General features: G+C 42.3%; 1 protein-coding gene across 6 annotated transcripts in view; it reads right to left on the bottom strand.

Moving 5' to 3' along the window:
* The window catches only part of ebf1a (EBF transcription factor 1a), a 265,989-nt gene that overhangs the window by 250,853 nt on the left and 1,391 nt on the right, over window positions 1-13,745 (bottom strand). For 5 of the 6 annotated variants that reach the window (XM_007891402.2, XM_007891404.2, XM_042340170.1 and 2 more), the window contains exons 2-5: window positions 13,490-13,646; window positions 12,868-12,931; window positions 12,086-12,141; window positions 6,454-6,527 (exon numbers count right to left, since the gene is read on the bottom strand). In XM_007891402.2, coding sequence (XP_007889593.1) covers window positions 6,454-6,527; window positions 12,086-12,141; window positions 12,868-12,931; window positions 13,490-13,646 — 351 coding nt within the window. The remainder of the gene's footprint in view (window positions 1-6,453; window positions 6,528-12,085; window positions 12,142-12,867; window positions 12,932-13,489; window positions 13,647-13,745) is intronic. The other variant, XM_042340171.1, reaches the window with a different exon arrangement.

The raw sequence follows: 13,745 nt of genomic DNA, 5'->3' as shown, positions 1-13,745 counted from the left end.
GTTGCCCTCCACATATTGAATGATATCGTCAGTGTAGGGTTTTCTGTTTCCTATCATCTTGGCCATACGGCGGTGGGAATTTTTTGAAATCTACCCTAATTGACCTGACCCTCTACCACAGTGCAGCCCATATGCACCCGCCACCCCCCTTCACCTCCCCCAACCACCACACACACTCACACAACGTGTAAACTTAAGAACCAATTTTCAGTGGTTGGACTACCTATCCAGCGTGCAACACAATACAATTTACAATACAATTTAATTTACATTTACGTAACAACTTCACATCAAGAAGACGTCTTAAAGCGCTTGACTGCTGGATATCCTAGCTGGAAGTTGGAGCTGCAGGGGCTGGGGAAAGAACTGAGGTTCTCATTATTAACAGTAACATAGACACGTGCCACACACACCACCCACTGAGGTATTATTTGCGCTTGTTCGTGCAATGCAATGAAGCCTCAAGATAGGGCCTGAACCTGAGACCACAATATCACTCGTTGCAAAACAGCACAAAAGCACAAAAAAGCACAAAGTAAGATCAGGCAATTTCCTGCAAGAATTCCATGTCTAAGTATCTGGAAATGAACACTGAGTTGTCGCAAAGCTTAGATTTCAGGGTTGGGTATAGTATCAACACTGCCATGGCTAAGAACAAAACAATACCTTTGTGCATAACTGGTGCTCAGATAGTCTCTTCTCTTGTTATTGGGGCAAGCAAATAAACAAACAAATTACAGTAAACCTCACACAAGTCATATCAGTTGGGGCCATGCATTTAATATGACTTATGCAAAGTATGAGTTATGTGAAACTTGTATAAGTTACAGGAAATTCAACGGGACTTGGGCAGATGTATGACTTTGGCAATTATACAATTTATACAAATCAGACTTTTACTGTATATATTATATAATATTTAAAATCCTTCATGTATAAAACGAATCAGTGTGTGTCAACTCACTGGGTGGGAGTGGGGGGCGGTGGGGAAAGTGGCAGAAAGTTTTGTAACTGAGTCTATTTCTGTCCTCACCAATAGAAATTAACGCACAGGAGGCCATTTGGCCCTTCATGCCTGTTCCAGCTTTTTGAAAGAACTATGCTTTTAGTCACATTCTCCTGTCTTTTCCCCATACACTTTTTTTAATTCCCCTTTTGCAGATATTTATCTAATTCCCTCTTAAAAGCTAATACGTATTCAGTCATTACCGCTGTTCCAGGTAGGGCTGCCACCTTCTCTCAATCCTCTGTGTATAACAAATTCTCCTAATCTCTTTTTTTGCTCTTTTAACAATTAACTTAAATCTATGCCCTCTAGTTAGTAATTCACTGACTAATGGAAATAATTTCTCACTTTTCACTTCATTAAAACCCCTCTTAATTTTAAATACCTCTATCAGGTCCCCTCTCAACCTATTCGATTCCAGGTAAGACAGCCCCAGTTCCTCTTTGTAGGAAAAACCTCTCAGCCCTGGTACATCCAATTGAAGTTCGTCTTTTCCCATCTATGGACTTGATTTCCTTCCAACAGTGGTGTGCCAAAACTATACTCCAACTGTTGGTCTAACTAAAGATTCATACAGGTACTATTTTGCTTTTAATTCTATGCCCCTATTTATAAAAACTAGGATTCCATTAGTGTTTTCACTGCTTATCAAATTTCACTCCAACCTTTTAAACATTATGTATATTAACCATCAGATCCCTCTATTCTTCCACTCCTTTCAAAGTTTGCCACTACCAACACCACACACACACTTTTCAGTAGAGGTTCCCTTGAAAGTGATCAGGAGGGAGAGCCATGGCTGATTTTTGCCCTCACTCATCCTGACTGAGATCAGCAACTCAGCACATACTGAGATTGAACCTTTTAATCTTCCAGATGTGTATGGCTCAGTTTCACATGAAGTAGTGTCTTAATCAAATGAACTGTTAAGCGCAGGTAATGTTGCCAGCCCTCCTCTGAACACGTCTTTTACTGAACACGATTCTGTCATGAAACCTACAGTGAACACTTTGGCTCCTCACCAGAACAAGTGGGAAAGCTATAAAGAACTTTAATCACCACTCAACGAGAAGTATTTAGCTCACAGTATATAGCAGTTATATTTGCTAAAATTACAATTCTTTTTAAATTGATTTCAATACCTGACAAAGTATTATATTTCATGTTGAATCGCCTTCCTTTTGATATTAATTTTTTTTCTCAGGTGCTGACAGTATCACCATCCATGGTTGCACATTCAATCTTGGGGTCTTGTTCGACACTCAACTATTCTTTCTACCCCACATTCGCACCATGACCCGCTCTGTCTTCCCCCACCTCCACAACTTCTCCCAGCTCCAACACTGTCTCACACCGCAGGCCACCGAAACCCTCATACACGCCATCATTAAATCGAGGCTCGACCATACAAACTCACGGCCTCCCCAACCCCTCCCTCCACAGGCTGCAGATCATCCAGAACTCTGCAGCCCCTATCCTCTCCCGCACTAGGCTCCGTAACCCTATCACCCCCATCCTCGCCCAATTCCATTGGCTTGAACACAGTTCAAGATCCTGGTCCTCACCTTCAAAGCCCTCCATGGTCTTGCTCCCCACTACCTCTACGACTTCCTAACCCCCTACCATCCTGTTCGCTCCCTCCACTCGGCGGGCTCCAGCCTGCTTCACATCCCCCGCTCGCTCACTCCACTATCGGTGGGCGGGCCTTCCGCCACTCTGTGCCCACCCTCTGGAACTCCATTCCGAATTCCCTTCGTCTCGCCCCCTCCTTCGCCACCTTCAAGACCCACTTCAAGACCCTCCTCTTCGACCATGCTTTCGATCTCTCTGCTTCCCCCCCTGTCCTCCACCCTCCCCCACCCCGACCCTCACCTCGGGTCCGTAACTCTGTCTGTCCAGCACCTTGGGATGTCCTCCCAACATGAAAGGCACCATACAAATGTAATTTTGTTATTGTTGTCTTTGGAAAATTGATTTAATTGAACTTGTTACCATTAAACAACCAAGGTGGGGGATGTGGGATAATACTAAGGTTGGAGTGAGGCAAGATAAATGAAGCAGTGGACAGTCAACGCTGCGCTTGAGGTTTAAAGGACGGGAGAGTTTCCTCACGGCTCAGCTGTAGCAACATTACTGCCCACTGTGTAATTGAACCATGCAGCGCAGGTAAATGCCAAGGTTCCACTCCCATTCTGTCTATTGGCTGATCTCAAATGAGGCAGGATTAGAAGCACAAACTAGACAGAGCAAAAACAGCCATGGTACCTGCCCTGAACACTATCCTTTGTCCATTCTGGAAAGCGTGTGAAGCATTGGATAAGAATAGGATAGGGCTTAGCTGTGATATCCTCACACTCCACACCCCTAGCTGAATAGTCTCCTGACACTCACTGTCCGGGTTTACACATGAAGAATAGTTACTTTTACCCTTCCCCAACACCCAGACATTTGTATTTTCCAGCAGGGGTCATTGGACAAGTTACATGCTCTATTAAAGGTGGCGACCAGTTTTGGGAAGCGTTCCACAGGCAACAGCAACAAGCTGATTCTGTGACCAAGTGGGTATTCTTCATCTCAGCAACAACAACAACATTCCATTTATAGAGCGCCTTTCACGTCGGGAGGACGTCCCAAAGCGCTGGACAGTTGGGTCAGGACCAGAGCAGGGGGGAAATGGTCAGGGTGAGGGGAGCAACTTGCTAGTCTAAACTGGCCCCTTATTGGTTGTGGAACCCAGGGTATATCCTCCACCCACTTGATCTCTACGCTACGACTCTTCACTTTAACAAAAGAGAGTTCCATGATTTTATTTCTCAAGCTCAAAAACACAGAGGCCAATTGTAATAATGATCCTTGCATTTGATATAGCGTCTTATAATGTCACTGAGATGTCTCATAGCACTTCACAGAATACACAGTAAAATGAATTGACGGTGTATTTTGTGGGTGAAGCACAGCAGCCAATTGCCCATTTGTACACAGCCATGTCCCACAAATAGTCGTGAATTGAGTGACCAAATTATTATTATTTAAATTTTTTTGGGGGGGTTATTATCCCCGGAAAGCAATCTGCTAATCGACTAGCAACCGGGTTCCTACTTACTGCTAGGTAAAAAGGGCAGGTGGAGTAAGAAAACTTGCCTAAGGCTTCACCCTGCCCAGAATGAAACCCAAGTCCTCTCAATAACTCTACCATCATTGTTGCTGTCCAAGCTTGAGATCAACTATCTCAAAGATATCCAACAGACAAGAACGATACCAAGACACACAGCACCATTACAGTGAGGAGCTCCTCTATTGCCTCACTCAAAAGAAACTTTCGGACTAGCTGAGCAAGACAATGAGAGGCCACCAAACTGTTCTAGCCAAAGGCAAATGTGTTGTTCCGTTATTCATGTGCTTTCTAGTGTAATGCTGACTCTGTAATGCAACAGCATGCTACTAAATGCTACAAGCTAAAAGATATTTCTTGTTTGGTTGCTAAAAAGCATTGTTATGGGTCCACTCTAGCATTACTTATTCATGAGGACCCATTAATGACTGTAAAAAATAGAACAGGAGGGGTTACTCAATGCCCATCAAAAATAATAATACATGTATAATGATTTCTATTTTACTACTTGTGTCCTGTAAGTAGGTGACCATAAAACAATTGTTGGGTGTAACATCTTCCTCACATACAAACACATTCATGCTCCACTCCACTGGCCCTAAATGAAATAATTTCATTTGGAAACAGAAGTTAGCAGGATTGGGAATTAATTTTAAAGTTTTACAAGATTAAAGCGCTTCTCTTTCCAGCTCCCATATATTCATTTCCTCTTTCCTGAAGATAGAGGGGTGGAGGTGGGTATGGGGGGTTGGGGTCAATTTGGGGGTACGGTCAAGTGGTCAAGACACCTTCTGAATCCACATCGTCACCTGTGAGCCCTAAACAATAAATGGCTGAAGACTATTTCGACCATGGAGGGAGTTACAACCGGGCCAGATCCTGTCCTCGCCTGAGGTCCACACATAGCTCACTTTCCAGCAATAACCACTAGGTAATGATTGAGAGAGACGTGTCTAGCTCACGGAGGGAGAAGCCATCACCATGCTAGCTGAGATTAACTAACTCAAAACAGACTCGGGGTTTGTAACCTAGGACCGTTCAGGAGTCTGCACCTCACCAGGTGGGCCACTTACACATCAAGACAATACAGGAACTTGTTTTAAATGAAGTGTAAATTATATACGAAAAAATTACCTCGCTATGTAGCGAATATAACCAGAACATTTCTAGTCATAATTCCTGACTGCTTTCAGCATTGAGAAGCTCAATATGACAAGCTCAGAAAACTATTCAAATGCAGGGTGGGGGCAGAGGAGAGTGGGGGGACAGGGGAGGAGAGAGAAAGCATCATGTTGCCGAGTTTCCAAGCTGTTTCCCTGACGTTACTCCTTCACAGAATTAAATAAATCCCAAAAATGCTGCCAATCTCAAAGCAAGTCGAGAGAAAAACAGCCTCGCACTCAAAGCAGGTCTCTCTCTTTTCAGGTGCTGATTGACCTGCTGTGGATCTCCAGCATTTTCTGTTCCTAACACAGATTTCCGGCGAGTGCAGTTGCTTTCTTTATTTCTGCTCCTTCGCAGCATACTGCTGAAGTTTTCCAACCCTAAAATATTTGCTGGAGCCACATATGGGAGTTTTCAATGGCACTAGCCACTTCCTGTCAGTGCCAGAATAATTACAGCTGTGGACTTTGTTATTACACAGCTAAAAATTCATTACAAATGATGCTGCAGGACCAGCTTCTAATAAATCGTTCTTTCTCATAAGAAATTTTGTCTTAACAGGGTTCGAACACCATGGACTTTAATAGGGTCCAGCTGGGAGCAGGGAAACATTTATTATAATGGGAGGGTTGTAATAAGTGAATTTGTTATAATGAGGTAAGACTTTTTACTGTCACACGAGTAATTTGTCACATTTCACAAATCTTTCAAGTTACAAACTGAAATGCAACCAGCTATTTTTCCATTTATATAAGATATAAAATATATATATATATATAAATAAGGCAAATCAGTAGGATATTCTGGGAATGCTACATCTCTGGAAACAATGCAAATCAAGCAGAACTCAAGAGAAAGGAACTACAACAGAAAATAACCTCAGTACAAATGTGAACTCACTGATTTGAATGTAATCCATCGTCTAGAGTAAAGCATTTACAAAAAATAACACAAAAAACTACGGCTGAACCTGATAGGACTGGTATGGAGAAATGGAAAAAAATGTTGCATATGGGTGTATTATTTTTAGATGTCAGAATCAGTTAGCAGTTTCACCGATAGCCAGCAATAGAAACAAGTTAGTCCTTTATATATTAGAAGAATAGATCTGAGAGGACAAGTTGCTTTCTGTTTTTACAGCACCACATGGGAAAGACATTTCAACTCTTACCTGCACATGATCTCATGTGTCAGGAGCACTCGGCACATTTCAGGATTCTTGTCTTGACCCTCGTACACTATGGCCTGAAACAGAAAAGAAAGTGTTAACCCAATGGGTTTGAGTGCCCTCCTGCTTGTTTTACAGCAGATTTCATCATTAGAAATAACTGTAATAATGTTGATGTTCCATAATATTTTTCTCCCTTCACTTTTCTTTTCTCTCCCCTGAGAGAGAGTCTGATACATGCGAGGGAGCAGTAGCAAGTACCCAGGTTACTCTGCAGTCCCCTACCCAAGCTGATGGCCTTTCATGATAATAATAATAATCCTTGCATTTGATAATAGCATATCGTTGAGACATCTCAAAACGCTTCACAGAATATACTCTAAAATGAACCGACTGTTCTTCAACGTCAGCAGGAGCCCAGACAATGAGTGTAAGGAGGAAATTTGACCATAAAAATGCAATACAGCCATGTCCTCAGCCAGTGTCCACACATACACTTACAGTAAACTGCCTGGGGGATCCTGACTGACTGTGACCTGTTTAGCCCAGAAAACTCAGGCCATTTATATTGCCCCTAATGCCAATTTGGCTGATAACAATTAGCTCATCATTACCAAATTCTAAGAAAAATCAAGAGTTTCTGAATTAAAGTTTACACTACAGATAAGTCATACATTACTTGTCTAGGTGGAAATTAATTAATTACAGTGACGCAGATTTATTAATATATAACTGTTGGTATTAAATATTACAACCTCCCCAAGACAACGGAACACCGTTATGAAATAAAATGAATTATTTTGTTTCATTCCAGCTCCCTTATTGTTGATGTTGTTGCGATTTCCAACAATATTTAAAACGCTCACTGTTCCTATCCCCATCCTATTTATTTACGGATTTTGGTCAATGGGAAATCACATATTCACAATTCAAAACAAACCAAGAGAAATCTATCTTCCCCACTCCCTCAGGCCTTATGATATCCTAATGTTCTGTTACCATTCATCTGATTGACCTCATAGCCCCTGCAAAATAAATACTCCAACCTCGGCAATTCCCACTAAAGCTTTGGCTAAAAATTATTGAATTTCCACCATAATGACTCCAGAAGCTTAAAATTCCACCTGAGCTCATCCTATAAATCCATTTTGCCTTCATGCTTAGGATTGCACAGATTTGTGGAAAATTCTTAAAACACGGGTTTTTGTATCTTCTAAAAAGGACTGGAGTTTGCAAATGAACACCGAATTTAATATTTTCCCAAAACACTGCAAGAACGTAAAGGCAAAATGCTCTTACAAACTAAGATTAAATTGAATTTTGGGCCATGGGTTTAGAAACTGAAAGGGAAAAACAAGGTTCTAATAACAACAAACAACAAATTACATTTGTATAGCGTCTTTCACGTCGGGAGGACGTCCCAAGTGTCAATAAAGAGTATTATTCGAAAGATTACCTTTTGAGACTGATATAACTGTCATGTATTCCCAACGTTTTGTTTTTTTATTTTATATTTCTAGTGCTTTGTGGCCTTTTCCCCCCTCTTTTGCATCCAAAAGGCTTTTGTTATTTTTGAACTGAGAAATTCAGGCCCCATTTCCATGAGGGAAATAATTAAGCGCTGTGGATGCTTGGAAACAATGCATTTTCTTACAACTGCAGCAGCCTTTCTAAAAGGATCACATCAAACATGGCAAACAAAGAGCAAATAATAAGATTTTTACTGATATTAAAAGTATTTAATGTGCAGAGGTTGGGAGTATAATATGCAAATTATTTATCAGTAGTTCAAGATGCCTGGCTGATACTATTAACTGTTTCGGATGGACACTGTGATGGGCCTTGGATGCATCAAAATATTCCACATACCAGACAATGCACAAGTAAGCTATAACTTCATACCATCTAAGAAATAAGACCTTCACTGCTATTTCACATAAATATTCCAACACAAATCATTTTAGCATATTAGACTATAGCAACGACTGAAAGATGCTGAACTCTGACACACAGGCCCCTGTGTACCCTATATGAACACAAAACACAGGCAAACTATAAAAAGCCTGCAAATAGAGGAAAGGTTGCAGGTAAATTATTTCAGAAAAAAAGTGTTTCATGAACCACTTTGCAGCTATTGATCATTATGAAATGGCTATCATATTATAAGTAATATGCACAATAGTGAACTCAATCCAACTCTTCATAATTGCCATATTATTCCTAGTCATACAATTACCCTGTGATGCACTATAGGTAACCTCATGTATTTTCCATAATACTTACAGCTCCATAAATAATGGTCCAAAATAGAAATCCAATATAGGATGCTCATTACAAGGCTCACTAATTTCATGTTAATTTATTTCCACATTTGGGGGAAATTTCCCTTGGCAATGTATGCTGTGCCACGTCCTACAGTTCCCAAAGAACTATAGTCGGTTCATATTTATTTTACAATATAGCTTAGAAGATGATGTGTGCATATCACAATCATTAAATCAGGCTGGTGAGAGATGTTGTTTAGGAGAGAGAAAAAAACAACGTTACGGTGCGGGAAGTGTGTGGCTGGAAAATCGAGTGAACATAGTGGAAAATGTGTAGTGTTGACCGTGTTTAGTGGAGACAAAGCTGAGCTGAGCTGAGCAGGAATGGGGAGGCAGATTTGGAGAGATTCTCACAGACAGATGGCTGGCTGTGCTCAGTATGCCAACCCAACTGCTCTCCTGTTGTACAGCCATGTGTTTATTGTTGTTTCCGCTAGATGTGTTTTCGTGTGAAAGCTTAACCTCTTTCCCTTTATAAACACACAGAGAGAGAGAGAGAGAGAGAGACAGAGAGAAAGAGAATCCGCCATAAGGAAATAAAAAAGAGAGCTAACCAAAGCCCAACATATTTCCGTCTTGATGTTTTTTTTTAAATGGTGTATCATTTTTTAAAATGATATATTTTTTAAATAATTTCTGCATCCTGCATTTTGCACGTATTACATTTTACAGACACATAATACGGTATTAGATAGCCATCAAACGTGGTTTAAAACTGCCGGTGGGAAAGGGAAACGACGCTGAACGTGTTGGATTGTTTTGCCAGGACTTGGATTTTATTTTATTTCTCAAAAAAAAAATATAATAAGAAAAAATTTTAAAAAATTGGAAGCGGTAAATAAATAGCGCCTTGTTACACAGACTGCAGTGAACATATACTTTAAATAAATATATATACGGTGTGTGTGTGTATATATATATATATATATCAGGGGAGGGGGACACACACTTGATCCGAGTAGGGTTTTGTGTGAGAGTTACTGTGGACAAACTGTTGAGACGCTTCTGATAGTGGCGCTGTGTACGTTTGCAAAAGGGACTCAGACAATAAACAGGAGCTGGAGCTCACCAGAAGTTTGATGAGCTCTGATAACGTGAAGCCGTCAGAGGTCAAACAGCCTCAGGAAGAAGCACTGACTTCAGTCTCTTTTTTAAAAAAAAAATCAAAAAAAGAACCTCCCCGACATCCCAGGAGAGGCTTTCCTGCTCCTCCACTGCCCCCTCCACCCACTGCCCAATGCTGGTCAGGTCCCACAATAACACGCACTCTGTGTTCAGGGCTGTAGTGGGGGTGGGGGGGGGGGCTTTCGTGTTAAAATATTAGTCTGGAGGCTACAAGGAAAGATTTGTAACTAAAACTATATTTCTGTGTAAATTGCACAAAAAGTTAACACCTGTTAGACCGACGCGCGTACAACCTTCTGCTATGTACAGTATATGCTCGCAATGTGCACGTTATTATCATTGTCATTATTATTATTATTATTAACGTTTAAATGTTGTGGGTGTCTGGAATAAAATGTGGTGGATTTTATTGGTCACTATAGTTGATAAGTGTAAGAAGTGTGAGCGATTGTTGGAAGTCCTGTCTGGGATGGCTCAGTGCTCTGTGGGCAGTTTCCCTCTCTCTCTGCTTCAATCGCAGGAAACAGCGTTTAAAAAGAATATCAAAGAACTGGGGAGATATTTTCATAACAAAGTTGTCTGTTGATGTTATGGGTTCTTCCGCACGGGAAGCGAGATACATCAAAACCCAAACGTGGCGGGGAAGCGATGATGCTTTTTTCTTTTTTTTTAAAAAAAATGTTTATGCATTTGAAAATAAATCAGCTTTGCTGTCAGTGTTAAAGGGGAGTGCGCGGTTTGCGTGTGTCTTAAGTTCACCAAACATTTTAACAAAGAGACGAAATATAGCCCCACATTTAATTACCATTAACGGTGCCTCCCTTTCTGGTCTTATTGTATTCTTCGCAAGCGACACAGGAGAGTAAAAACTGTTTATATTTTAGTGGACTGTGGGAAGTTCCCCCCCCCCCCCCCCCCACACACACACACACACACCCCCCCAAAAAAAAAGAAACATTTACTTTCATATCAGAATACACTATTTAATCTGAACTCAAAATAATATGAAAGCAACATCGCGTTTAATGCAGAGATTGTCTTATTAAAATGAACAGCGGGACCGCAGAATCACAACTCCTCTCGTCTGTCTGCGCTGAATCACATTCATTCACTTGGGGGGTGTTTCCCCCCAAAAAAAATAATAATTTGCTTTTGGAAAGTTATTTTATATTTACAAAGCGGGCAGTTCGTTGAATTTGACGGGAATTGGTTTGACGGAATGATTTATATACATATATATATATTTACATCTCCATATACACACATATATATATATATATTTGTGGAAACAATTAGCATTCTTTAAACTTACAATTTTCCGTAACAGTTGCTTTGTGGAAAGAATACCACAGCGAAGAGCGGCGGAAATAAATGCGACAAACATACAGAATAGGGCTGATCCCAATGGTCTGAGAGAGGGACCTTCTGGCGTTCACCACTGACACGAGTGAAATACAGTCGGACGCGTCTCAAGTTTGCCATTTCCCCTCAAACACAAATAAACACGAATAAAACCCGCTTCTCTCTGCAAAGGTCTGGACAACACCTTATTCGAGGAATTCTTTGCGTTTTTCCACTATTCCCTCTCAATCCTAAAGAGTATTATTCAGCGCACGTTGGCGTTTGGCACATTTTTTTGTGTGTTGAAAAAAATAAAATGTCAAGTTCTTCTAAATGTCTAATTCCGTGCAGTTCCGCCTTCCGCAAACTTTCTATTTTTGAGGGTTTGAGGGGGGTGGGGGGGTGGGGGGGAGGGGGGTGGGGGGGAGGGGGTGGGGGGGAGGGGAAGAGATCACAACTACACCAATAACCTGATTTTTTGTGTGTTTTGTTTAATTTTAAAAAAAACGACTTCCTCAAAACAGAAATGCTGAAGTCATTTCGGTTTCTGGCATCACCTCGAGTCGATTCTAACTTCTAAAGTTTGCTGTGGGTAAAGTCCCCACAGCTTCAGCTCAGCAGTGATCCCATCAGTAACTACAATTAGTATTACGACCCCTTTTTTCCCCCTTTTTATACCCGACATATTGTAACCCCGTCTCCCAGTACCTGTAGCTCACAGAGCTCCTCGGGACGAGATTAAAATCCGTTTGCTGTGACACTTCGGAAACAGATATTTTTCCCCCCCCACAACCACAAAAAAAAACACATTTTTTTTTGAAGAGGAATGAATAAAGAGTTCTTACCTGTTTGGTCATGGAGTCGATCAGTCGCACATACAAGTCTTGCTCAGTCCTTATTCCTACGCATCGGGATATTTTTTTAACAAAAAGAAATGAAAATATATATTGTCAGTATTAATTAGGCCCGAGCTGTTCCAGACTAACCTACAACATGTTTGTGATATTTCTATGTCGTGTTGAAATGTACCCTCCATTGCAAGACAGTGAGAAGGCTGAACCTGACAGAATTAGTGAGGAAAATGGAACAACGTTTGAGCAGAGCTCGGGGTGAGGCGGGACATCGGTGTGAGTGGTCTGTGCACTGGAAAAGGACAATTTAAAGGCAGTTAACGGCGCTTATTGGAGTTAACGCTGCAATATCTGCCCCTGAGAGCGGGGTCTGCAGTGCTGTGTGATGGGCGAGAGAGCTCACCAGCTGCTGCCAGTCATTCAAACCCGGGCTCGTTAGACATTTTTCAGGGGAATAGACACAACACAACACGGCGCCGATCTGGGGGTGGGGGGTGGGGGGGAGTGTGTGTGTGGGGGGGGGTTCGAAGTCAGTGTGAGAAAAGTTAGACGGTTGTCTCAGATCAGAGTATCGCGGAGTAGCGCAGGTGATAGAGACAAATACCCAACGTTATATATATATTATATATATATGACCGCGCACAGCTTCGGGTCAGGAGTTTTGCCTTATATGTTCGTTTTTTTGCTTAAAACAAAGACTTGACTTCAGTGAGAAGTCTGGATGTCGAGTCTCTTTCTCTCGGCACTTGTGACACAGGCGATAAGAGGCGACTCACCGTTACTGTACAGCAGCTGCAATCTGTAATGAATCCCATTATTGGTCTTTTCGGTGCTGATTTCCTGAAATGGCATTAAAATATTAGGGGAAAAAAACCGCAAATCGTCTTTTAACCCCCACCCCCCACCCCCCAACGTGTTAAACAAACCCATAACAGTAACTGCCCCGACTTTAAACACTCGCAGACACGAGCGTGTGCGACCGCCAGCGACAGCCCGACTCGCCCCCAAAGTTTTGTGTGATTTATTCGTGGTTTGCAATCCGCAAAGTCTGTGCAGACTCACACCTTGTTTGCGGAGGTGAGTCGGACCGACGTGCCCCCCGGGGGTAGTGTGCAGCACTCGCTGTCCTCGCGTGGAAAGGTTTTCACGGTGAAAGGTTTCACGGGGGTGTGTGGGGGGGGGGTGTGGGGGGGAGGCAGAAAAGTCACTATTATGTCAATAAATAGGGTTGCGAATATAGGGTTTGTTTTGAAGGCGATTTGGGGGAACCATTCGCCCCGCGGGAGTGAGCTCAGATCGCCTCCGACAACCTCTCCGCTCTCTTTTACGCGCACAATATCCACATCCCCCCCACAAAAAAAAAAGTTTCTTTTCGGCAAAAGCGAAGTCGACGCTCACCTTTTCCTTCTCGACGAAGCCCACGAAGGCTGTCCTCTCTATCTCCACGGGCTGCCCCTGACGGTCGTACAGAGCGAGGACAAAGTGGAAGAAGTTGGACTTGCGGAGGTTGGACGGCGGCTGCTTCTCGAAGTGAGCCCGAGCCAAACCCACCCCACTGCGGGCACAGAGAGCGACACGAGCCGGTCAGCGCCTGACCCCACAGCCACAGCCACAGCCACAGCCCCCGCTTCCCATCAGCTTCGGCGGTGCATTC

Source organism: Callorhinchus milii, unplaced genomic scaffold, assembly GCF_018977255.1.
Source record: "Callorhinchus milii isolate IMCB2004 unplaced genomic scaffold, IMCB_Cmil_1.0 Scaffold13, whole genome shotgun sequence".
Lineage (NCBI taxonomy): Eukaryota > Metazoa > Chordata > Chondrichthyes > Chimaeriformes > Callorhinchidae > Callorhinchus > Callorhinchus milii.
The sequence above is the reverse complement of the archived record's forward strand: the minus strand, read 5'-3'. Positions and strand labels throughout refer to the sequence as shown.